This window comes from Schistocerca gregaria, chromosome 3 (genome assembly GCF_023897955.1).
Source record: "Schistocerca gregaria isolate iqSchGreg1 chromosome 3, iqSchGreg1.2, whole genome shotgun sequence".
NCBI classification, from domain to species: Eukaryota; Metazoa; Arthropoda; class Insecta; order Orthoptera; family Acrididae; genus Schistocerca; species Schistocerca gregaria.
Genome location: NC_064922.1, coordinates 617,531,106 through 617,557,763, shown reverse-complemented (window position 1 = coordinate 617,557,763; position 26,658 = coordinate 617,531,106). Strand labels below are relative to the sequence as shown.

The 26,658-nt window shown below is 44.0% G+C and overlaps 1 protein-coding gene across 5 annotated transcripts in view; it reads left to right on the top strand.

Moving 5' to 3' along the window:
* Window positions 1-26,658, top strand: part of LOC126353854 (uncharacterized) — an 830,655-nt gene that overhangs the window by 758,741 nt on the left and 45,256 nt on the right. For all 5 annotated transcript variants that reach the window (XM_050003019.1, XM_050003018.1, XM_050003020.1 and 2 more), the window contains one exon: window positions 21,796-21,972. In XM_050003019.1, the coding sequence (XP_049858976.1) occupies window positions 21,796-21,972 (177 nt within the window). The remainder of the gene's footprint in view (window positions 1-21,795; window positions 21,973-26,658) is intronic.

The following is a 26,658-nucleotide window of genomic DNA, read 5'->3' as shown; positions in this document are numbered from 1 at the left end:
ATATAAATCTCTATTTACTTTCACTTTAACCTCATATTACCCTTTCCACCTACTAATACCATGTCAACCTCAAAACATCCCTACAACGACCCCATTAAATTTTATTTACATTCCCTCCGCAAACATGCCTTCACCCTAGCCAGATTACGCTCCCATATTTTATTTACTCACGCTTGTCTGACATTTGGCATTACTCCCAAAGGCCTCACACTTAAAGTTACCATCTCTGGCTGCAATACTTCTTTCCATCAGTCCTTATACCAGTTCCAAACAGCACAATCCATAGCCCTCACCCACCTAATCCTTCACCTATACATCTACTCGGCCAATGAACACACCCGTCAACTCCTATCCCAAATCAAAGTCCTCAATCTTTCCTCTCCCACATCCACACCGGCTGTACATAGCATCCTCCTACAGGCCAACCGCAAATTAGAACAACATGCCACCCTCCACCTCAAAAAACTATCCAATCTCCTGGTTTCCCACCTCCGGAAAGGCAACTCACTCACCCTCCATAACCTTTCCAACAAACCTCAACCTCCTCTCATTGCACACAGACCCAGTCTCTCCCATCTACTCAATCTCCCACTTCCAGCTCCACTCCCTCCAACACCTCAAAATTCTACTCAACACAATCTGGAACCACAACACCCCAATTCAGTAGTTAACCTTTCCTCCAAACCCCTCTCCCAATCCGAAACCTCTGTCCTATCCAAAGGCCTCACCTTCAGCCCCACTCCCAGGTTCAACCAAACTGCCCTTGTCAAAGATTTACTGTCCTACACTCGTAGTCTCTGCTGGAAATATCACTTTGCCACAAAGAAAAACAATCCTGATCCCACTCCTAATGATCCAACTCCCCAAGACACTATCCAAATTGAACCCTGCCTGCAACAGTTCCGTCCTCCATCACAGCGGGACCCACCTCCTCTTCCTCAAAATCACCCTCTCCAAACCTTCAAGGAATTTCTCACTTCCAGCCTTGCCTCTCAATCATTTTTGAAAAACCTTAATCCTACTCCCAACATCACCACAGCCGAAGCCCAGGCTATCCGTGATCTGAAAGCTGACCGATCCATCATCATTCTTCCGGCTGACAAGGGTTCCACGACCGTGGTACTTGATCGTCGGGAGTATGTGGCTGAGGGACTGCGTCAGCTTTCAGACAACTCTGCATACAAAGTTTGCCATGGTAATCCCATTCCTGATGTCCAGGCAGAGCTTCAAGGAATCCTCAGAACCTTAGGCCCCCTACAAAACCTTTCACCTGACTCCATCAAACTCCTCACCCCACCGACACCTCGCAATCCTACCTTCTACCTACTTTCTAAAATTCACAAATCCAAACATCCTGGCCGCCCCATTGTAGCTGCTTACCAAGCCCCCACAGAACGTATCTCTGCCTACGTAGATCAACACCTTCAACCCATTACATGCAGTCTCCCATCCTTCATCAAAGACACCAACCACTTTCTCGAACGCCTGGAATCCGTACCCAGTCTGTTACCCCTGGAAACCATCCTTGTAACCATTGATGCCACTTCCCTATACACGAATATCCCGCACGTCCAGGGCCTCGCTGCAATGGAGCACTTCCTTTCACGCTGATCACCTGCCACCCTACCTAAAACCTCTTTCCTCGTCACCTTAGCCAGCTTCATCCTGACCCACAACTTCTTCACTTTTGAAGGCCAGACATACCAACAATTAAAGGGAACAGCCATGGGTACCAGGATGGCCCCCTCGTATGCCAACCTATGTATGGGTCGCTTAGAGGAAGCTTTCTTGGTTACCCAAGCCTGCCAACCCAAAGTTTGGTACAGATTTATTGATGACATCTTCATGATCTGGACTCACAGTGAAGAACAACTCCAGAATTTCCTCTCCAACCTCAACTCCTTTGGTTCCATCAGATTCACCTGGTCCTACTCCAAATCCCATGCCACTTTCCTAGACGTTGACCTCCATCTGTCCAATGGCCAGCTGCACACATCCGTCCACATCAAACCCACCAACAAGCAACAGTACCTCCATTATGACAGCTGCCACCCATTCCATATCAAACGGTCCCTTCCCTACAGCCTAGGCCTTCGTGGCAAACGAATCTGCTCCAGTCCTGAATCCCTCGACCATTACACCAACAACCTGAAAACAGCTTTCGCATCCCGCAACTACCCTCCTAACCTGGTACAGAAGCAGATAACCAGAGCCACTTCCTCATCCCCTCAAACCCAGAACCTCTCACAGAAGAACCCCAAAAGTGCCCCACTTGTGACAGAATACTTCCCAGGACTGGATCAGACCTTGAATGTGGCTCTCCAGCAGGGATACGACTTCCTAAAATCCTGCCCCGAAATGAGATCCATCCTTCATGAAATCCTCCCCACTCCACCAAGAGTGTCTTTCCGCCGTCCACCTAACCTTCGTAACCTCTTGGTTCATCCCTATGAAATCCCCAAACCACCTTCCCTACCCTCTGGCTCCTACCCTTGCAACCGCCCCCGGTGTAAAACCTGTCCCATGCACCCTCCTACCACCACCTACTCCAGTCCTGTAACCCGGAAGGTGTACACGATCAAAGGGAGAGCCACGTGTGAAAGCACCCACGTGATTTACCAACTGACCTGCCTGCACTGTGACGCTTTCTATGTGGGAATGACCAGCAACAAACTGTCCATTCGCATGAATGGACACAGGCAGACAGTGTTTGTTGGTAATGAGGATCACCCTGTGGCTAAACATGCCTTGATGCACGGCCAGCACAGCTTGGTACAGTGTTACACCGTCCGAGTTATCTGGATACTTCCCACCAACACCAACCTATCCGAACTCCGGAGATGGGAACTCGCCCTTCAGTATATCCTCTCTTCTCGATATCCGCCAGGCCTCAACCTCCGCTAATTTCAAGTTGCCGCCGCTCATACCTCACCTGTCTTTCAACAACTTCTTTGCCTCTGTACTTCCACCTCGACTGACATCTCTGCCCTTACTCTTTGCCTTTTAATATGTCTGCTTGTGTCTGTGTATGTGCGGATGGATATGTGTGTGTATGTGTGTGCGAGTGTACACCTGTCCTTTTTTTCCCCTAAGGGTAGTCTTTCCGCTCCCGGGATTGGAATGACTCCTTACCCTCTCCCTTAAAACCCACATCCTTTCGTCCTTCCCTCTCCTTCCTGAAGAAGCAACCATCGGTTGCGAAAGCTAGCAATTCTGTGTGTGTGTTTGTGTGTTTTGTTAATGTGCCTGTCTGCCAGCGCTTTCCCGCTTAGTGTGTGTGTATATATATATATATATATATATATATATATATATATATATATATATATATATATATATATATATATATATATATATATATATATATAATATAATATAAAAATGTTCCAAGCCTTACCAAGCGGGAAAGCACATGAACAACATATATATATGTTATTATGATAATTGGATATGATCATCGGTCAAAGGCAATAACTATCCCCTTTAAATTCTACATAGAGGTATATTTCGCAGTTAACCATAAACGTGTACACAGCTTGAGATACAAAACAGAGCTAAAAACTAACATGGCGGGGCTCAGCAGAGCAATCAAAGTCCAAAGATGGTGTTAATCTTGATTGATACGAACGATTGATGCCACAAAGCTCCCCCCTCCCCTTGCAGTACGGAGTACCACCTGTGAGGCTTAATTGGAGGTAATGTGGACCTCAGCATTGGTAGTAGGTGTGCGAGGTGGCAGGTGCACAACCGGGATTTCCATCTCAGTTGAGGCAGAGTATGGAGGTGGAGTGATTGGCGGCAGGTCCACCTCGTAGTCAGTCAGCCACCAGCGGCAGACGATGCATCGGCCAGCCTGAGAGCAGGCGTGTGGAACGGCCTGCGGTGTGGTGGTGCAGGCGAATTTCTGAAATCTTGCACTTGCGGGGTAGGGACAGGCTATGGACTACACTGACATTTAACTGCCCATTGGAGGGCAAGGCCGCGGTGTCTGTTAGGAGCATGAGCAGATGGTCATTGAAGGTGACAATCGACACGTCGTCCATGCGGTGTGTTGGCATGTTGCAGCACAGGTTGAATGTGGGAGACAGAGTCTCTGCAGTCAGTGAAATGGCGGTGAAACCTGCACATAGGGTGGATGGCCATGTGCCTGGAAAACCTGTGAATGGCGACGACGAATCAGGGGTTGGAGAGAACAGCGCTGTGGGATGAGACAAAGTATTTTCAGACTCTGTGGTGGAAAAGTTGCCAGGAGGGTCCGACTGAGAGAGCAGAGGGGTGTTGGAGTCCACAAAATCAGGTTTGAGCCAGTGCAATGAAACAGTTAAAGGACGATCTTTAACCATAATGTCGAATGTTGTCTTGCTCCACCGGAGTGCTTTAAAGGGGCCTAGGTAGGGTGACTGCAGAGGTTGTCTAGTGGAATCATCCCTGAGCATAACATGGGAGCAAGTGTTGAGTGTGGTTGGTACGTAAGTTTCCGGTGGGGAATGGCTGATAGGCAGGTGTGCTTGTGCATGTTTGAAGTGAGTGCGCATGTGACTAATGAAATCTGGGGAGGGGGGAAAATCCTCAGGTGCTTGAGGCAGGATAGGACTGGGTCCTCCCCGAAAACAAATTCAGAGGTGGTTCCCTGTAAGTCTGGTTTAAAGGTCGAACAGAGACCAAGTAACACCCATGGAAGTGCCTCGGACCAGAAGCAGTCATGGCACCTAGGGGCTATTTTGAGGGTGTGTGGTGCCATCGTTCAATTAACCTGTTACTTTGTGGGTGGTAGGCTGTTGTATGAATTTTTTAATGATGCAGATGTTACATAAAATGGTTAACAGGGCAGACTCAAACTGCCGACCTTGGTTGGTGGTGGTGATGGTTGGGAAACGGAACCTGCCAATCTGTGAGGAGATGAAACCCTTTGCCATGGTTTCAGTGGTGATGTTGGTTGAAGGAACAGTTTCCACCCATCGAGACATGCGACCGATTGTGGTGGAGAGAATGTATCTGTGGCCCTCCGATGGTGGTAGTGGACTGATAAGGTCCATATGTACATGATGAAATCTTCCTTGCCTAGTGGAGGGGAGACGTGGTGGCCGACTTTGTTGCTTTTACAGGAGATGCAGCTGTGTGCACCGGTCTGACAGTCCTGTTTAATATTTTTCCAAACGAAATGCTTGGATACGAGTAATGTGGTGGCTTGGACGCCAGGGTGAGTGAGGTTATGCAAGGCATCAAAGGCTTGCCAGCAGAATGTGCACGGTAGCAACGGCCACAGGGTGCCGGTAGAAGAACCACACCACACCACACCTCTTCCAAAATGCTGGGGAACTTGGCTTTCGTAAACACAATAGCTTGAGATTCCTCATCAGAGGCCTGGAGAGTGCCCAGGTTGCTTAAGCCAATGATGTGTGAGACAGTATTGGTCCACGAGAAAAAATCAGTGGGGATGTTTTCTGTGCCTTTGAATGTAGCGAATGTCTGTTGCGAATTGAGAGACTAAATCAAAGTGGCGGAAATGCCAAGGGGGTGGGTTCTCTGGAGGGTTGCAGAAAGCATCCACTAGTGGTTTGTGATCAGAAAGAACAGCTCTTGACGTCGGGGTAAAAGTGTTTGACAGCTTCTTAGACTGCCAGAAGTTCCCTATCAAAAGTGGAATATTTCTTCTGAGCTGTAGACAGTTTTTAGAGAAGAAGTGAAGGGGAGAAACTGTGTCACCATTGCGTTACTGTTGTACTGCCCCCACTGCAATGTCGCTGGTGTCCGTAGTGATGAACAACTTGGCCGACGGGTCAGGATGGGCGAGTGTCACAGCATGAGCTAAGGAAGTTTTTAGAGCCTTGAAGGCCTCCAGCATTGGTTCAGTCCAGTGAATTGGTTTAAGGCCTGAAGTCTGTTTGCCTGACAGCGAGTCTGCAGGGGGGCCTGCACAGTGGTGGCAGAAGGCAGATGCCAATGGCAGAAATTTATTGTATCCAAGAAACATCAGTTCTTTGTAAGTAGCCAGAGGCAGCAGTGATGTGAGGGCCTTCAAACAGGATTTGGGAGGCCGTATTCCATCTGTGGAGACAGAGTAACCCAAAAATGTGACAGAAGACTGGCACAATTGGAATTTGCCCTTGCTGACTTTGATGCCATTAGAGTTAAAGGTCTGGAGGACCTTGGATAAATGATTTTCATGTTCCTCAGCCGAGTTGCTGAAAACTTGTATGTCATCCAGATATGCAAATCAAAACTCAAACTGTCGTAAGATTGAGTCGATCAAATGTTGCCATGTTTGTGTCACCTTGTTCAGGCCAAACAGCATGAAGTTGTATTGTAACAAACTGAGTGGCATGGTAATAGCTGTCTTTGGAATGTCTTCCAGTGCTATGGGAATCTGGTGATAGGCATGTTTACAGTCAATAACACGGAAGAATGTAGTGCCCAATAAAATATGAGTGGAATCATTTATGTTCTGCACCGCGTAATTGTTCATGGCGGTACGAGCGTTTAAGTGTCTGTAATCGCTGCACATTCAGAAAGAACGGTCATGTTTATTGATGAGGTGAATTGGTGAAGACCAGTTGCAGTCCGAAGGTTGTAGGATACCTGCCTCCAAAAGTTCATTAATTTGCTGCTGGGGTGGGTGCAACTTAATGGGGTTGGGGTCTCTAACGTTGTATCTAATAGGAGGGCTGGCAGTGGTAACTATCTTGTGTGTCGTTATATCAGTGACGGAAGAAACTGAGAACTGCACACGAGACTGAGCAATGTCCTGACCTGAAGTTTTTGGACGATTGAGGTGTGACGAGGCGTAACCATTAGTGGGAGTGTGTAAAGGTAACATGAAAGTCACATGCCTATTACGTGAGCATGGCATGCACTTGTTTGGAAAGGTCAGCTGCACACACAGCATGGAGCAGGTTGGGATGTGCAGTGACAGTCTGTTGTCAGCCTTGCCTTGGGTAACCAGCGTGGGTGAGAGAGGCGATGGCATCACGCAGGGAACAGCGATGGCCGCCGTGTCACATGGCTTGACACGAGAGAGGGGGAATGTTTATCAACACGTGGGGCGGCTGCCTGTACAGTGGGCATGGTTGTATCGCACGAGCGACTGTCATTAGAAGCACTGTTTGAAACACATGGCACTGAATGTGGCGAGCATGTCAGGGGTGCCGTGTCTACAAGACACGAATCATCACATGCAATTAATGTTTTTGGACTAACCTGCTGAGTCTCCAAGCTGGTGTCTGCTGGAGAAACACGATTAGGTGGCAGCACTATGGACTGCAGTTTCAGCAGCGAGATATGAGCTGCTCATTGTAAGTGTGTGCTATTCATTGTTTCATTTCATCATTTTCCCGGTGGAGTTGTGCTACCGAGTCATATTCTGGCAGTAGGTTAGCGACGCAGATCACAATGTCACCTGTGAGGGTGGAGCACTCGTGAACTAACTTGCATGTTGCAAGAGAAAAAGAATGTGGAAAATAAGTGCGGGAGCACATTATCTGAGTGTTAGTGGGATGATGTAGCACTGAGCCCTGAACCATGTTCAGAGAGAGTTTGTAATGTGACAAAAAATCCATCTGAGAATTGGTTCATCGATGTCGGCAATGTAGAAAGTCCACAGAAACACAGAGAAGGAGATAGGTGCACCATAACTTTGACAGAGCCTGAGTTTTGTAATGTTGATGCATTGACAGCTCGCAGAAGTGACCTCGTCAGTGAAAATGTGGGAGGAGCCAATGATGTGGGTATGATAGACACGTCAGGGCCTGTGTTGACTAGGAAAACGAGCCATGACGAAATGTCGGTCACGTATAAATGACCGCTCGGCCGGGTGGATGTGTGGACGGAGTGCAATGTGTGACGATGCCTGTGAGGTTCCCCACAGGACTTGGCGTCTTCCAGATCATGCAGTCGGCATTTGGGTGCTAGCAAGGTAATCGACACTTATTGGCACCATTGCCAAAAATCTTGTGGTACCAACAATACAGATGAGCTGGATGTGTTGGTGGCGGCGACTGCGGAAGCAGAGAAGGCTTGTCCTCATTGATTTGTTCCGGGATGTATACTGGCACATATGGTGCGTGGGCGATTCTTAAGTACTCAGACAGAGGAAAGAGCAAGCAGATACTGCCAGGCGGTATAGACAGCACAGAGGTGGAGTGAGCTCTGCCTCTGCCCACAGATGGCCAGTAAACAGGAGCAGTTGTGCCAAACAGTGGTTAGTGGTGTGCTGGTTGGTGTTGTCGTAGCAGTGCATACAGCTAGTCTGCGATGCAAAGACGAGAGCCGATTGACTCGAAGGAGTGCGGTAGCAGGTGAATCTGTAGGTTGGTATGTAACTTGACAGACCATACTGCCCATAGAGTAACGACCAGCATCATATGTTCACTCACAAGTAATCGAAGGCAGTGGCAGAGTTGTGATGGAGATTGGTCTCCCAGGTGCTCCTCGTACAAGATCCTGATGATTAATTCTCGTGGTGAGCAGGCAAGTCAGTCCAATATTGTTTTCTTTGCGAACTCGTACTTTGGTGAAGGCAGTGGTGAGAGGAGTAGACCACAAATTAAGTCCGAGTGATCATGGAGGTGTGTGATGAGGCATAAGAAATTAGAGTTGTCATTGGATACATGATGTTACTGGAACAGATGCTCCACAAGCGCAAACCATGGTACAGGGTTGTCCTCGTATAAAGGGGGCAGCTTCAGCAGATGGCCAGGGCAGGGGACGGAGGCGGCTTCGGTGCATCTTGGAAGGCCTGCTGGTCTGTGGTAGGAGGGGCCATACTGCAGTCCAGCACCGTAGGTGTAGGTATGTTATTGGCAAGCATGCTCGAAGCAACGATGGGTTGCATTGTCCTTGACATGTCACGAAAACACAACGCAGCTGGTACAGTCGGTAGCATGGGAACGAGCGATTGTGCAACATGTGTGGTGGTCCCATAAACTGGACCGGAGGTTAGAGGTACAGATTTGAAATTGTTAACCTCAGAAATGACGCGGAAGGCAGGCCGCGGCAGACACAGGCAGAACTGTGGGAGAGGAGAGTGGCTGAATGGTCAGAATTGGTACTCCCCCCCTACTCCTCCGTGAGTGAGTGAGTGAGTGAGTGAGTATAAATTACTGGTGAAACTTTGCAAAGTGCTGTCAGATGTGCTGCTCGAGCCCACATGGTCGAAAAACTGAGCAACAGGTCTGTTGGGTAAGCAGGGGGAATTTGGTGCATGAAAATGTCCATCGTTAGTTTGTGAGTGAGGCAAAACCAGAATAGGTTGATAGCGATTGATAGTGTGTGCATTTTGCACAAATGGCAATGTTGCACACGACACAACTGTAACCAACATTGCAGTCCATTGAGAGTCAAAGTACGTGTGCAAATGTAGATCACTTTGAACATTACATGAAAGATCAGTAGTTACACAGTTCTGAAAATTATCCACTTCACATTTCACATGTTGGTGAGCACAGTCCAGTGACACAAAACCTAAGTCCATTGTTTAAGTTAATGGTGTAGCACTCGACCATTGTAGAACAACAAAGTTTGAGGTTAACTTGGTTTGAGATGGTGAATCACTGTCGATTAGTGGAGAGCTAGTCGTTGGTGAAGGAATGGAGCTGCCTGGTTGTTGTAGTTGGGCTTACAAATCTTTGAACAAAGCATTGGGTGAGGAAGCCATGGTGTCGTGCGCATAACCTGTTGATTTACAACACCCGGCGTGGAAGTCGTGGAAGACTTAGAAATTTCAGGGTCACCAGTATGGGAACGGGATATGATTATCGGTCAAATGCAATAACTATCCCCACTAAATTCCACTGAGAGATAAAATTTGTACTTAGTCATAAACGTGTACACAGCTTGAGATACAGAGCAGAACTCAAAACTAACATGACGGCTCGGCAGAGCAATCACAGTCCAAAGATGGTGCTAATCATGTTCGATATGACCTATTGACACCACACTATAATACTTCTATATTTCTGGAAGAATAAATTGACATTAGCAGGGATTACAGAAGTAAGGAAGGATCTAGAAAGAAACCACATCAAAGAATCAGAAACAGCAGAAAGAAATCGTTTTAAAAACAAAACACTAAATTTGGAAAGCTTTCAAAGCAGAAGAAATAAACAATTGGGAACAGTGTGGATAGAAGAAAGGAAGATATTTCATGGGGAGAAATGAGGGACTACTGGAAAAATAGGAAACAACAACAACAAAGGAAGAAGAGGAACTGAAGTTGTTTACGTGATCCTAGTTGGTCAATACATTTATTTTAAAAAAAGTATTACCCTCTTGGCATTTTCTGTGGTCCTTCCAAAGACTGCGTAGATCATTAAATTGTAATAGGGGAAGCTAAAATTGTGTGGCATTAAAGATCTTCCTCTTGCATGGAAGGAGTCATGCTTAAACTATTGAAACAAACGATCAAATTGGCAAATGATATGACAGGAATGAGATTAAATTCAGAATGGGAAAACTTTAAATATGTTGTGCTGTTGGGTTCAGTGCTTGGCCCATATCTGTTCTTGGAAACTGGAGGAATCTCAAGCTGTAAAGTTTGCTGATGACAAAAGCATATTGATAAAAGGCCCGAACACTTCCATAACAGACACAGCCAGGAGAATTATGGAATATGCTTACAGCTGGTTAACAGCCATCACCTTAACTCCTAATATTGCAAAAACTCATATCATGCAGTTCCAAACAAAGAAAAATTACTTACACTTGCCAGACCATTGGGCATAAACTGATTGAGACTCCATGTTTGAAGTTCCTGGGTATCCAGATGGATATTAAACTGAGGTGGCACCAGCATATAGATAAGTTAACCAAAAAGCTCAGTTCCGCCTGCTTTGCAACCCAGAAATCTCTCATGTGTGCGCAGGACTGCTAGCACAATTTGTATACTTCATTCTGTGGACTTACCTTCTGGGACATTGTAGCTAAGGTGGAAAAATATTTATTTTACAGAAGTATACAATAAGAATATTGTGATTAAAAAGAAGAGTGAATTTAGGGTGAACTCAGCAATTCACAACCACAATACTGGACATAGAAATAAAGAAATAATTTCCATGCCTCAGAATAGAGTTTTATATTCTGTTGCAAGGGTCTGCAACAATTTGCCAGCAGATATCAGAGAGGAAATTAAAAATCCCCATATATTTAAATATAAAGTAAAAGAATCTCTTGTATAGCTATCTCTAATATTTGGATCAGTCTGATCCTGATTTTGCCTGCATGTAGAGAACTAATAGTGGCCTCTGAAACTAATAGCGGTCTCTGAAAAGTTAAAACTCTGGTTTGACATTTACACTATTTACAAAGACAAGAAGTTGTTTAATGTTGTTACCAAATATCTCAAAAAGTTCTTGACCAAATTATTTCAAATGTTTACGTGATACTGTAATAAACATTGAGACACACAGGATGTATATGTTTTTGAAAAAACAATGTTGAAGTTTCCTATTAAAACCAACTGCAAAAAAGAAAATGTTGTGCTGTTGAAATTTGTGGTTTAGTTTTCTTCCTTGCAGTCAGTTTTAACTATGAGTCAGGCCTTTTAAGCCATTAGACACACTGTTTCACCCATATAAAGGGTGAGTCAGGAGGAAAGGTACATGCTTTGAGGGGTGATAGATGGTATTGGTGATGCTGAACAAAAAACTTCATATGGACATATGCCATATTCCAAATGGTGTCCAAGATAGAGCACCTGTTCTGTACATTTTTCTTGAATACCTGAAAAAGTGCGGCCTCTAGCAAGAATGTGCTGCTGCACAAAATTAAACTACATTAAATTTCGTACAAAAACTGTTCTACTTGTTTTTCTTTAGGGCTAATAGTTTGCATGAAGAGAGTGGGAGAATACTGAAAATCTCTATCCTTCCTCCTTTTAACAGAAAACAGAAAAAGCTGTATTTTCAGCTGATTGCCTGAAAAGTTCAAGGTGATGGTGTATCAATGCTGTGTGAAAACATATGTTCCCCCTTCAATTAGGTGCTCCAAATGCATGCGGTTTAAGCTAATTACTTCACATTGTAATACCAGTGCCAGTCCCATCTGTAGGAATTGTGGATGTCAGTTGCACATGAATTCTCCTTGTTGTCTCCCCTCCCAATTCTCCACCTGTGTCAGCTGCGGGAAGCACCATTCCTGCTGTTCACTGGACTCCATCATCTGCCAAAGAGAGAAGAAAATCCATAATACAAAACCCTTAGCCAAGTTGTGTATCAGGAGGCCAAGAAGGAATATGATTGCATCCTGTATTTATGATTATGACATTTGCTATGGCTATGACGACATCATCTTCTCTGGTGATGATACCCTCACCCTTCATGCCTTCATTGTCAGGCATTCAGGGGCACTCGACTGTACCCACTCCCCTGGAGGATGGGGACCTCTCTTCCTACTGTTTTTCCCACACCCACATTGTGAATATCAGCTCCCTACCCACTGGGACTTTGATCTCCAAACCCCAACTGGAGAATCAAACACCCTCCTCTGGGGTCTCTCATCAGGAAGGGATCCCTCAGCATGCTGTGCTCTCAGAATTGTGTTGACGTGCAACCAAATACCACCCAGCGGCTGGAGCTTTGCTTTTCCTCTGTCGCTGAAACTAGGGTAGATAACCCTCATGGACACTGAAATCATCCAAGGGCAAGAGGGACAGAAAGAAGACCTCCAAGACAAAGGAGGTTACAGTGGTCTCAATGCCACCAGACCCCAAATGTTCCAACTTGGTGCCCAAGGAGTAGTTCCCAGTGGCACCTGTGGCACTGGAGCTCCCCACACAACCTGATTCAGTACCAGTGTATATTAACGCCATCTCCTCACAACCAATGGCAGCAGTCATGATCTGCCTTTTTTGTCCCTTTACATTCTCACAGGATACTGACAGTATGAACTTCTAGCAGAATTGTAGGAGTTTTTCTCACCACCTGCTGAGCTACAATGTTTCTTTTGTGTTTGTCCTGCTTTGCATTGCCCTCCAGGAAATTTGGTTCGAAGTATTGCAAACCCTGTACCCTCCTCTGCTGTCAGGGCTATTTTATGAATCGAGCTGACTGTGACAGAGAGGAAAAGTTTGCTTGTACATTCTGGACGTACATGTGTTGAAGTCTTTGGATTTTACCATCTGTAATGGGTATCTCCCTCTCGACGATGAAATGTCTCAGAATGCATTGTCTACAGTGATTTTTCATCTCCCAACCCCCACTCTTCCTCACATTGGGTGACATCAGTGTACACAACTCTTTGAGGGCTGGAACTGTGACCCCAGTGTGGTAAAGCTAGCAAAACTTCACTCGCAGAGCTCAGTTGTTTTCTTTTGAATACTGGTGCCCCCATAAAAATCAGTGTGGCACATGGATCTTATTTGGCCATTGATATTTGCATTTGCAACACAGGTCTTCTCTGTTCCATTCACTGATAAGTCCGTTGTGATCTGTGTGACAGCGATCATTTTTCAATCGTCTTCAACAATGCTTTCTGGAATAATTTTGCCTTGGCCATCACCCTTAGCACCTTACCACATCGAGGTGTCTGTGTGGCTATCCTGAACACAACTGCAGCCATACACAGCTCACTTAGTGATCCCCTATTCCTACGGATCCCCCTGTTGGAAGACAGTGCCTTGGTTGACTTCAGAAATCACTGTGCTAGTTATGCCCCAACAGATGGGCTCTCCAGTGCCATATGCGACATCCTTTGATGTAAAACCTCATTGCCTTTAAACAGTCCCATGCCTGGGTCCACTACCTAATAAAATGACAAACATGAATGTTACTATTATTGGACCACATACTGCCTCTGTCCCATATTCGACACCTCTATGCCTGCCAGGAGGCTTATGGCTCATTTTTGGGCTCATGCATGGCACAAAAAGGGCCTTCAGCAGCTGGGGCCCCTTTCTTCTTTCCCAGGCTGTATTCCTTTCCCCATGCCCTCCCTTCTTGTCCTCGCTGCTTTCCCATAGCCTCCTCCTTCCCCTCTCTTTGTGTTTTTGCATACATTAGTCTGGCTATCCTCCTGGTTTCTGCCATCTCTTAGGATTTTGTCCCTCTTGTACTTTTTTCACATTTCCTTTTTAGTATTTATGGTCCCCCTTTGTGATTCAACACCCCTTCTAAATGTTGTTTCCGTAGTATTAGCTTACTGAGGAAGAAGACCTTACTTAATGTCCTCAGCATGTGGCCCTAACACCTCTTCCATCTTTTCCTCGATTCAATTGTCCTTTTAATGCTTTATAGCTAGCATGGTAGCCAGTTTGTGTGGTGGTGCTGTTATGTAACCTTTTAGTTGAGGCCCCTAACAACACAGGAATAACACTTCTGATAACTAAGCTCTTACATCCCCTTGTATGACTAGGAGTTGTTGCTTGTCATTCTCAAGCATCAGAATTGGACACCATACCAGACAGTCCTTGCTGTGGCTGGATAGCACCCACAGGGAGAGTCACTGATTGTAGGGGATGGTACGAAGGAGGATGCTTTGCATATGAAATGTATTAAGCTCCAAAAAACTAGCTGTTCTTCTGGCCATCTCCTTAGTTGGAAATGGATTCCTTGATGCTGCTTTTTATGACCCTATGGCCTTTCATTCCACAAGTATCTCTTGGAAGAGGGTTCATGCCTATGACCACCTTGTCAGTGTTCCAGTGTCGATTGCTCCTCACTAGTATTTGAATATGGTTCAGGTTGTCATTTTTCATAGCGACCTCATACTTCAAACTGATGAAGAATTCCAAGCTAATCTGGAATGGTGGGGCATTCATTTTGTTCATTGTGTTCAGAAAGGCTGTAAGGACAGTCTCATCAATACTAATGCCTTTATTCTGGTGTCGAGGGAGTTACCCTCGCAGAGAAGGTCAATGATGATGATGATTTTGGTTTGTGGAGCGCTCAGCACATGGTTATCAGCACCTGTACAAATCCCCAATCTTTACACAGTTCAGTCTCTCCATTTTCATAAATGATGATGAAGGTAATGATGATGTCACAGACATCTAGTCCATAGACAGAGAAAATCCCCGACCCATCTGGGTATTGAACCCAGGTGGCCGTGTTCGAGAGGCTGCAATGCGAGCCACTGGAGGAGGTGGTCAATGTTTTGGTTTATCAGTGTGATGTGAAACCCACCACTCGTGCACTGCTTTTGGTGCTTGCACTTCAGGCACACTCTTCCCACTGTACAGTGTACCCTCTCTGCAGTGAATATGGGTGCCCACTCCATGAGGAGTGCAGCTCCAGTGTTCTGCCATCCGTGTGTGTTAATTGTAATGACCATCATTCACCATTCTTGCTTGATTTCCCAGTTTATAAGAAGGAAAATGTTACAGGAATGTAAGTTCCTTGATTGTTCATCCTACACTGAGGGTTGTTACGAATATTACCATCTTCACACTGTGTCTGTGACATTTAACTTCACCTGTGTTACGTCCTTCCCCAACCTCCCTATTCCTTATCCCAGTCCTGGCCCCCCTCTCCTCTTCCCCTCCCCTTCAGTTCCCATGCCCACCCTGCCAGATGCTGCACCACCTACCCAACCAGAGAAGTGTCCCCCTTCTTCGGCATCTGCTGGTGACAGGACCACCTCCTGCAACCCCTCCCTCTGGCTTCTCCCAGACTGCCCTCCTTGACCTACAAAAGAGAAATAGTTTGACTTGTTGTTTAGAGATATCACCCATCCTTGTTGGTGATGGATGGTGACCTGGCGACATGACTGGCTTTGACCCATTTGCCTCTTATTTGGATCTCTGTTCCGTGCCTATTCAATGAAACTGTAATGGATACTGCCATCACTTTCCAAAATTGCAATCCCTTATTTCCTTTCACTCCATTACTTGTGTCATTCTACAGAAATACCATTTTCTAGTGTCCTTTTTCTTGGTAGGGAGATCCACCTACCACAACAGAGACCCAGGACTGGAGTCAGGATCACAGTTTGAATACAGTGTTTCTGCTCTGAACTCCAACTTACCCCTCTGTTGCTTCTTGTCGGAGAGCAATTGCTTGAATACCCATGGTGTGTATCTTGTGTTTGTCTGTCTTGATGTATCCTTTGGACTGAAAGACTCTGTTGACCCCATGGAGTTTTGCTGCCTCTTCCCAGCCATCCATGAAGTATTTCTGGGTTCAAAAGGAGTATACACTCATGGCTCTATGGTGGACGGATGAACAAGTTTTGCCTATGCACTTGCCCTGTGCGATGAACAATGTACCCTTCCAGATGGATGTTGTGTATTCACTGCAGAATTAGCTTGCATTGCTTGAGCCCCCATCACATTTGTTCTTGGACCAGCAAGACTTTCTTAATCAGCAATGACTCCCTGACAAGCCTTCAGGCTACCAATCAGTGCTATCCTAGACACCCATTAGTTGTGAATGTCCAGGATCTCACTTCTGATCTCCATGAAGCTGGATGATTGGTCATCTTTTTGTGGAACAGACCTGATGATCAGTTGGCCAAGTCGGAAACCAGGATGCCATCTTTGGAAATGGGGTACTGGAACAGGGCCTCCACATCTGTACACCATCAATTAATTGTTGGAGGCCTGGAAAACAGGTTGGTGTGCTCTCATTTCTCCGAAAAAACTGTGAGCAATACAGGGGGCCACAACCGTGTATATGCTTCTCATATGGAATCTACCATTCTCTGTCAACCTTGCATTGGCCACACTTGGCTGACACATGGCCACTCCCTATGATATGAGCAACCATCCCACTGTCGGTGTGATGTCCATCTGAAGGTGGCCCAAATCCTACTGGACTGCCTATATTTAGTGACCTAACAGTAAAACCTTAAACTGGCTGACATGGTGCCTCTGGAGCCAGCAGACAATGCCAAAGCAGCTGACCTGATTGTATGTTTCAACTGAAGGTGGTTTCTGCTCCTCTTAGTCAGGTAGGGCACGTTGGTGTAGACAGTTGCTGGAGGGATTTGAAGGAGTGACCCATCTCCTGCTCCAACCCAGGTGGCCCATGGCTGACCTTGCTTAGTGGTATGGCCTGGCTCCTGTCCTTCTCGCCTTTTTAATTCTTCAAATTGTTCTACATCTCTCATTGGTTTACTATCTCATTATTTTTGTTCTCTTTCCTGAGATTTTATCAACTTGTGTGCATTGCTAGTTTTCCTTGTGGTAGGTTCGAATCCTGCCTCGGGCATGGAAGTGTGTGGTGTCCTTAGGTTAGTTAGGTTTAAGTAGTTCTAAGTTCTAGGGGACTGATGACCTCAGAAGTTAAGTCCCATAGTGCTCATAGCCATTTGAACCATTTGAGGTTAAAATTAGACAAGCTTTTGGAGCCAATGGCTCCTTCAGGCAGAAGGGCTGAAGGGGAAGGAAGAGGGGTGAAGGAAAATGACTGGAGAGGTCTAGAAAAAGAGGTAGATTTCTGGAAAGCTACTCAGAACCACAGGCAAGAGAGACTTATCAGATGGGATGAGAAGGAAAGACTGATTGTTGGGGACAGCACCACACGAGATTTGAAAACCTGAGAGCTTTTCCGTGAAAGACAGGGTAATATGCAAGACAATGATTGTTGTTTAAACATCGTGCATCGGTTATTAAGAATGAGAAGGCAAGTGCATTGTATGTAACAGTAGTTTGAGGGGGGGGGGGTGAAAAATAGACAAATAAGACAATGAAAACTAAAACGAAATGAAGAAAAGCGTAGTTACTATGAAGAAATTAACGTAAATTAAGTCAAGGTGGGTGTTGAGAACCAAGAACATATTGTAGCTCTAGTTCCCATGTGTGGAATTCTGAGAAACTGTTGTCTGACCCATACATAAGGAACATGTTCCTCTTTGGCCCACTGTTAGTGCAATCAGCTCAGCCACCTACAGACTGGCAAAATATATTGCAGGATTATTAGCGCCAAAACTGGATCATCATGAACACCAAGTTGTAAACTTGCAGCCATTTGTTGAAACGCTCAAGGAAAATGAAAATAGATCAAAATGACATGATTGTTAGTCTGTATGTGGTGCCACTTTATATGAGGGTGCCAGTACAAGACATACTGGATCCACTTGTCGTGTTCTAACAACAAAGTACTTTTTGTTCCATGACGAATATTATGCAAGGATGGATGGCACAGCAATGGGCTCACCATTGTTTCCTGCAGTTGCGAATTTCTTCATGGAGCACTTCCAGGAGCAGACTCTGAACTCTGTGTTGTGTCTGTCTTGCTTCCTTAGTATGTGAGTGATACCTTCATGATAGGGTCTGATGGTAAAAATAAACTGCAGCTGTTCAGGGATCATGTGAATGGTATCCACCCCATCATTAAATTTACCATCGAGATGGAGAAGGATGGCAAGCTACCGTTCTTAGATGTTTTCATTGAGCAGAAGGCAGGAAGCTGGCTTGGTCATTCAGTGTATTGGAAACTGACACACACTGATTGATATTTGAATGCTGGTAGCTTTCACCATGCTGTACACAAGATAAAAGATAAGTTGCACCCTGTTAAAGATGACAAAGCTCTTCATGTGTACAGTGTGGCAGCATCTATATAGGCCAGACAATTCACACAGTGGCTGGGCATTGTACTGAGCATAAGAGACATATCAAGCAAGGAGAGCTTGACAAATAAGTCTTAGCTGAGCACAGCCTCAAAAATGAACATAAAATACAGTTTGACAACATGCCAGTCTTGGCTCATGCGTCAACATACTGGGTCTCCATTATAAAAGAAGTGGCTGAGATTAGAATGAACAGCAACAGTTTCAACAGAGTCTAGGGTTACACACTTAATAGGGCATGGGGGCAGACTTTGGATGTCAAAAGGAAGCAACAATGGATGGTTAACACTTGTAGGGAGATGGGAGTGGAAGTCTCAAACATGACGCCATCTTCTCATACCATCTGACGTCACTTAGTCCCATGGCGGGCCGGAGCTGCTTTTTGGTCCTCTCTGATTGGTGCCAGGGGCTGTAATTGTATCTATATAAACAGTAAATAGTGCCAGACCTGGCAGTCAGTAGTTTTACTCCTGACAATGAAGGGGAAAATTGCCATCAAAAGGTCAAAAATTTTATTCGAATTGACGCAGCTTGAAAACAGAGAAGATTTTATTCAGTCAAGCTGCCATGAAAGACTTTGAGGACATGGGGGATGTTGTTGTGTAGGGGATGGCATCAACAGTTATGGGTAGGGATCCAGGAGGCAAAGGGGTGCGGATGTTGGAGTCAGTGAAGGAAGTGCTATCTTCAACATGGGAGGTTAGATTATGGGTAATTGGTAGGAAGTATAGGCCAGTCAGAACCAAAATTCTTTCAGTGAGGGCACAATAACCAGCCATGATGGGTCGTCCAGGATTTTTGGATTTGTGGATTTTGGGGTGTGCACAGGCTGTCATAGGCATGAGGAGGGAAATGGGATCATATGAGAGGTTCTGGGAAGGGCCTATGGCTTTAAGCAGGGACTGGAGATTGTTTTGGCTTTCTGGGATGTGATAACTCTGACAGAGTTTACAGGTGGAGGAGTCAGATGATTAGTGGAGGCCTTCTGCCAGGTAGTCATTGCAATACATAACAACAGTGGTGGAACCTTTGTCTGCAAGTAGGGTGATTAGGTCAGGATTTATTTTGGGGTTCTGTATGGCTATTCTTTCTTCTGCTGAAAGGTTGGTGTTCTGAGAAAGGGACATGGGGAAGGATGGTGAAGCAAAATTGGAAGCAAGGAATTGCTGGAAGCGGATGGGGGATCACAGTTGGATAGTTCTATGAAGTGAAGTGGAGAGGCAAGATTTAATATTGGAATTAGGTTGGTTTTGGTTGAAATAATTGGCAGCAGGGAAGTGCTTACATTGCAGGATCAGGCGAAGGATAGTATGTCTTTGACAAGTCCAGCATGGTTAAATTTGGGTATAGGTCTCAAGGTGAGGTCTTTGGATAGGACTGAAACTTCTGTGGAGCTGAGGGTTTTGGTGGAAGGATTGACAAGAGTATTATGCAAATGTTTTGGCTCTGGATTTGGTGGAGTGCTGGTAGGGAGCTCTGGTGGATGTGGCAAGTGCAAAAGGTCAACTAGGCAGCGTTTATGTGCTATGAGAGTTGGACAAAGAAGATCACTGTGGGTAGGACAGGGGTTGGGTAGTGGTACCGCAGAGCACCAGTAGGATGTAAGCAAGTTGGATAACTTATGGAGGTGGTGTCAGGAATGCTCCTCCAGGTACTGCAGAGCAAGGGATTCAATTTAAAAGATGTAATGTATGAAGCAGGAGTTGCACGGTGGTAATATCTTGTGGAGGGAACAGAGCTGATTCTGGGATGCCTGTGCTATGGAGATTTGTTTTTGCCGTACCAGGAATGTTAGGGAAGGGACTGGCAGAATCTAAAAAGGTGAAGGTAGTTGTGAAAGCCGGGGTGGGATCTAGAGAGAATGTTTTCTGTATAGGCCATTTGGGGATATGGTTCAGGCAGCATATGAGACATAGGATGTGGGGTTGGGTTTTAGCCTGACTGGCACTATTCCCCAAATCTAGTCTGCAAACAGATCTCCCATACTATTCCCCCCCTCACACCCCCAATCCACCCATCACCTCCAAGAACCAGCCACAAAGGAGTGCCACTTCATCACACAATACCACCCAGAAGTCGAACAACTTAACCACATCACTTTCCAAGGCCCTGAGACGAGGGACACCCTATCCAAGATCCTTCCCACGCCTCTTAAAGTAGTGTTGCATTGCAACCTGGGAAGCATCTTAGTCGATCCCTATGCCACAAGGATGGTAACCCTGTGGAAGACCCAAATCCAAGACCTGCTCAATACACCCACCCAGCACTTCCTGTTCCAGTCCTGTCTCTGGTTTATCCTTCCATATCAGGGGTTGGCCACCTGTGAAAGCAGCTGCAATCACTGCAACTGAAAACACTGCACAGATTTTTATGTTGGTATGACTACCAACCAGAATGAACGACTACTGCCAAATTGTGGCCAAAGCAAAGCAAATTACCCTGTAGCACTACATGCAGCTGAACATTACATGCTTGATTTAAATGGCTGCTTCACTATCTGAGCCATCCACCTGAGCCTCCACCACCAACTTTTCTTAATTGTACAGTTGGGAGTTATCCTTACAACACTTTCTCGGCTCTCATATTATCCCAACCTCAACCTACAGTAACATACTGTCATACACCCTCCACTCAACAGTTTCCACCCCCCTCTCTCCTATTATATCTTCCCCATTCTCATCTCCCACCCTCTTTGTCACCCTCTGCTAATGTGCCACCCATCTTTCCTCACTCCTCTCCTTTTTTTATCTGTTTTTCCCACCTCCCTGCTCCACAACCTACTGATGTTACACCAATTGGCATTCTAGTCCTTGCAAACTCCACCAGAAAGCATTCCTTTCTCCCCGCCCCTCCCCCACCTATACTTTACTATCCCTTCCCCATCCCCCTCTTGATTGCTGTTTCCATCCCATGTGATTGTTACATTCTGGCCTGAGCTGCCGGAGTTGGTGGTCATGTCTGCATGAGCTCTATGCTTGCTTGTGTGTATGAATGGTGTGAGTGTTTCTCTTTTTCTGGTGAAGGCTTCAGGGAAAGCTTTGTATAAGTGTCATTTAATTGTGCCTATCTGCAACTTAACATGTCATCTTCATGGTAAGTAGCAATCTTTCTAATTTAAGATACAGAATCTTCTATTGGTGCTGTCAGTAATTTTAATTTGTTCAGTATTTTGTTTATCAAATAAATAAAAATATGGCTGTGGGTTGCAATTTTTTATAACAAAAGAAAAACTATTGTTTTCCTGTCACAAATTTTCAGACATTTTATAATAGATAAAACCCAATTCTGTTTCAGCATGAAACTAGCACACTTGAAATATTTGATGAACTAGCAAATCGTTTTGATGAAGACTTCAAAATGTTTGGCTTAGACAGCCCAAAGAAGAAATTAATTAAAGAGCTGATCAAAGGAGAACCACTCAATGAGGGTGAGCCTATGTCATTGAGTGCTGATAAGTATTTTATATATGAGGTATGTAACAGAAAGATAAAGGTTTTCAATGTTTTTTTCCCCTCTCCTTTAGACACATGGTTCTTATTTATATTGTTTAATGTTCTGCACTGTTTACCCTTTTGATCATAGCATCTCTCTCTAATAAACAATATCATGCCAAAAGTCTCCTGCAATGTGTGTTTCTTTACTGGCAGATAAAGTCAGAAAAATATTTAAATCTGATAAAACTTTTACCTTGTAAAAGACATGCTGCAAAGGCAGCAGTACAATGTTGTCACCATTATGTATCATGAGGTACTGATGTATGAGGGCCTGGTACCTATTGTACCTCATTGCTGATTGAAGGTCCGTTGACAGTGAAAATACTATTTTGAACTCCACATCAAAAGTGGTAAAGCATAGTGATTCGGACATTATGAACTATGTTTGCAGGTCTGACTTACTGAGAATGCAATATCTAAAGGACATGATGCAGTGAGTAACCACTCATTCCACTTTCAAGCAGTGAGTGTACAACTCCATGATATATCTGCCTCAGACACACAAAATCATCAAAATAAAGTCAATAAGTTACTGAGAAAGGTTTCTACATTAAATGCAGATACCATTAGCTGTAAATATACAGATTATTGTTTTTCAGTAAAATAGAAAATTTACAGACAGTAAAATAGGAACCTTCTAATCATTTGACAGTGAAAACAGTAGTGAATAGCACAAAGAGATACTGACGCTTCCTACATTTTCTTTTGTTTCTCAGATAAATGAATGGAGTTTGTTTATTTAATGTCTATTGTATGTACTGTCTAATGTCTGTTCTTGAATTTGTGTTACATACATACACATGTTGGAACACAAATCTCTTACAGATTAATTTTTTTTTCATATGTTTCACTCCAGACTCCCATTCGAAAGATACCTGACCTTTAACTATCTCTTTACAGAACCCATTATTATTAACATTACAGGCTTAACCTGTAGGAAAGCTTTCCATTATATTGTTATAAACTAATAGCGGAATTTCTTTCTGTTCTTCCTTAATCATAGTGAATAGGTGTTACTGGTTTCTTGAGTGAAATGATCTAGCATGCCTCCAACATTCTAGTTCGTCCAAAAGATCTAGAATTGATTTTTCAATCTGCAGTGTAACATGGCTGATGGCAAAGTTGCTGGCAAGTTACAACTACAGTGGACTAGGACCTCAGCTCTTACCTTTCACAGGCAATGCTCTTACTAAATGAATTCTCGATGCACAGCTCATGACCTGCCCTCACAGCTTCAACTCTTCCAGTTCCTCGCTACAATATTCAAAACCCAACAGAAGCTTTCCTACCTAAATAGCTTGACTAGCAATCCATAACTGAATTATTTTTCATTTTCCCTGTGATGTCTGTCTATTTGACATGAGATATGACTGTCAGTATTCTGAGACAAATTATGTCAAGTGTTTGTACAACTTCACTGGATAATTTCGGTACTGTGCAGCTTCAAAGGAATATGAGATGCTTTTAAATAAACTTTTGTACACTACATCCTGAATGGTGGTTATTAACTGAAACCAGTAGATGACTAATGGGACAAATGAACAGCTGTTGAACCTAACCTTATGGAAAAATTAGAATTTGCAGAGAATGTCATAGCCACAGCATAGGTTTTATTTCACTCTGCAGCAGTAATTCTGCTGCAGTAAGTCTCAGGACCCCATACAGTTTTAATCTGCCAGGAAGTTTATCCAAAAGATATTGAGTGTGGGTCAGTTCAAGGATTGTTGCAGGCCTGTCCAGCAAATCTACCTGAACTTCTGCAAATCATTGTTGAATGGTGCTTGTGATCTTGATACAGTAAAGATTCAAGCCATACCATGGTAAACAGCCCCAGGCTATTAGACAATCTCCAACAGATTTCACACTCAGATCTACACATCCAAATCATTTCAATACCTGATACTCATCAGGCCGTCACACAGCCAGTTGATTCGCACACTATATGTAAATTACATTTCCGCTACCCTACAGTATCTTTACACCACTCCAATAAAATAAAAATGAGTTGATTTTATTCTAATAGTGCAAACAATGTGTTCTGCTACTGGAAAGACGTTATATATAGTGGTGAATCATGGTTCATGATGTGGCACTTCAATGATCATAATAAATGTTACGCATTTATTCTTCGGGCACTAGTATAACTGTATCATGTCATTCTTGATGGATCATTCTGTTACTCATCTTTGTGCCTGAGCTGCAATGAAGAATTATACATTAGTTCAACTTTGTGACAGTTTATTTGTACACTTAATGTAAAAAAGTGTGGTAGTCTGTATAAGTTAACTTCTTTTATCTTCTTCAACAACAATTAGTGCTTCTTTGGCATGTTCACTTCGCAAGAACATGAGTAATGTAGGTACATCTAATAAATGTGAAATTTCTGTTTGACTGTAATTGTCCTCTGTTTAAACTCCCTTCTATCTCTCGATTCACTCTGGGGAAGAAAAACAAATCTGTGATGTTGGCATATTAAGCCTACTCATACATACTCTGAGGTATAACCTCACTTCACGCAGAGATAATTCTGTGCAGTTGCTGTAAGGCTTCGGCCACACAATGTACATAAGCTACAATAAGCATTCAGATTCCAAGTAAACACAGATGTGCAGCGTAATGTGAAAGTAAGTTTTAGCAAATCATAATTCTCCCTTTCTATGCCAATTACAAACTTGTTGAACAGTACTAGACTAATGGAAAAACTAATAGAAGCTGACCTGGGGGAAGATCAATTCGGATTCCGTAGAAATGTTGGAACACGTGAGGCAATACTGACCCTACGACTTATCTTAGAAGAAAGATTAAGGAAAGGCGAATCTATGTTTCTAGCATTTGTAGACTTAGAGACAGCTTTTGACAATGTTGATTGTAATACTCTCTTTCAAATTCTGAAGGTGGCAGAGGTAAAATACAGAGATCGAAAGGCTATTTACAATTTGTACAGAAAGCAGATGGCAGTTACTAGAGTTGAGGGGTATGAAAGGGAAGCCGTGGTTGGGAAGGGAGTGAGACAGGGTTGTAGCCTATCCCCGATGTTATTCAATCTGTATATTGCGCAAGCAATAAAGGAAACAAAAGAAAAGTTCAGAGTAGGTATTAAAATCCATGGACAAGAAATAAAAACTTTGAGGTTCGCCGATGACATTGTAATTCTGCCAGAGACAGCAAAGGACTTGGAAGAGCAGTTGAATGGAATGGACAGTATCTTGAAAGCAGGGTATAAGATGAACATCAACAAAAGCAAAATGAGGATAATGGAATGTAGTCAAATTAAGTCAAGTGATGCTGAGGGCATTAGATAAGGAAATGAGACACTTAAAGTAGTAAAGGAGTTTTGCTATTTGGGGAGCAAAATAACTGATGATGGTCGAAGTAGAGAGGATATAAAATGTAGACTGGCGATGGCAAGGAAAGTGTTTCTTATGAAGAGAAATTTGTTAACATTTATTGATTTAAGTGTCAGGAAGTCGTTTCTCAAAGTATTTGTATGCAGTGTAGCCACATATGGAAGTGAAACGTGGACGATAAATAGCTTAGACAAGAAGAGAATAGAAGCTTTTGAAATGTGGTGCTACAGAAGAATGCTGAAGATTAGATGGGTTGATCACATAACTAATGAGGAGGTACTGAATAGAATTGGGGAGAAGAGGAGCTTGTGGCACAACGTGACTAGAAGAAGGGATCAGTTGGTAGGACATGTTCTGAGACATCGAGGGATCACCAATTTAGTATTGGAGGGCAGCGTGGAGGGTAAAAATCGTAGAGGGAGACCAAGAGATGAATACACTAGCAGATTCAGAAGGATGTAGGTTGCAGTAGATACTGGGAGATGGAGCAGCTTGCAGAGGACAGAGTAGCATGGAGAGCTGCATCAAACCAGTCTCAGGACTGAAGACCACAACAACAAACAACCTTTCTATGCCAATTACAAACTTGTTGAACAGTACTGTTGCTTATTTTTATTCTAATGTTTTTATGATTTCTTTGTGTCTTCCATATGTAAATCTACATATATACTTTGCAAGCCACCATATGGTGGATGATGGAGGATACCTTGTCCCACTAATAGTCATTTCCTTTCCCATTCTACTCAAAAAGAGTGAGGGAAAAACAACTGTCTATAAACCTCCATACAAGCCCCAATTTCTCTTACCTTTGTAGTCATTACACAACATGCTTATCAGCAGCAGAATCATTCTGCAGTCATCTTCAAACGCTGGCTCTCAAAATTTTCTGAATAGTGTCTCACAAAAAGTACATCATCCCTCTTTCAGTTATTCGCATTTGAGTTCAGGAAACATTTCTGTAATACTTGGAAACAGATCAAACGTACCAGTAACAAATCTATCAGCACTCCTCTGCCTTGCTTCGATGTCTTCCTTTTTATCTGACCTGGAGGGGACCCCAAAAACTCAAGCATTACTCAAGAATGTGTTGCAGCAGTGTTCTATATGCAGTCTTCTTTATAGATAAGCTAAAATTTCAACCATTTGCCTTTCCTAGCACTGTCATGTGTTCATTCCATTTCATAATGCTTTGCGATGTTACACATAGATATTTAATTGACATGACTTTGTCAAGCAGCACACTACTAATGTCCGATCCAGACTTTATGGATTTGCCTTCCTTCTCATCTGCATTAACTTGAATTTTTTGACATTTA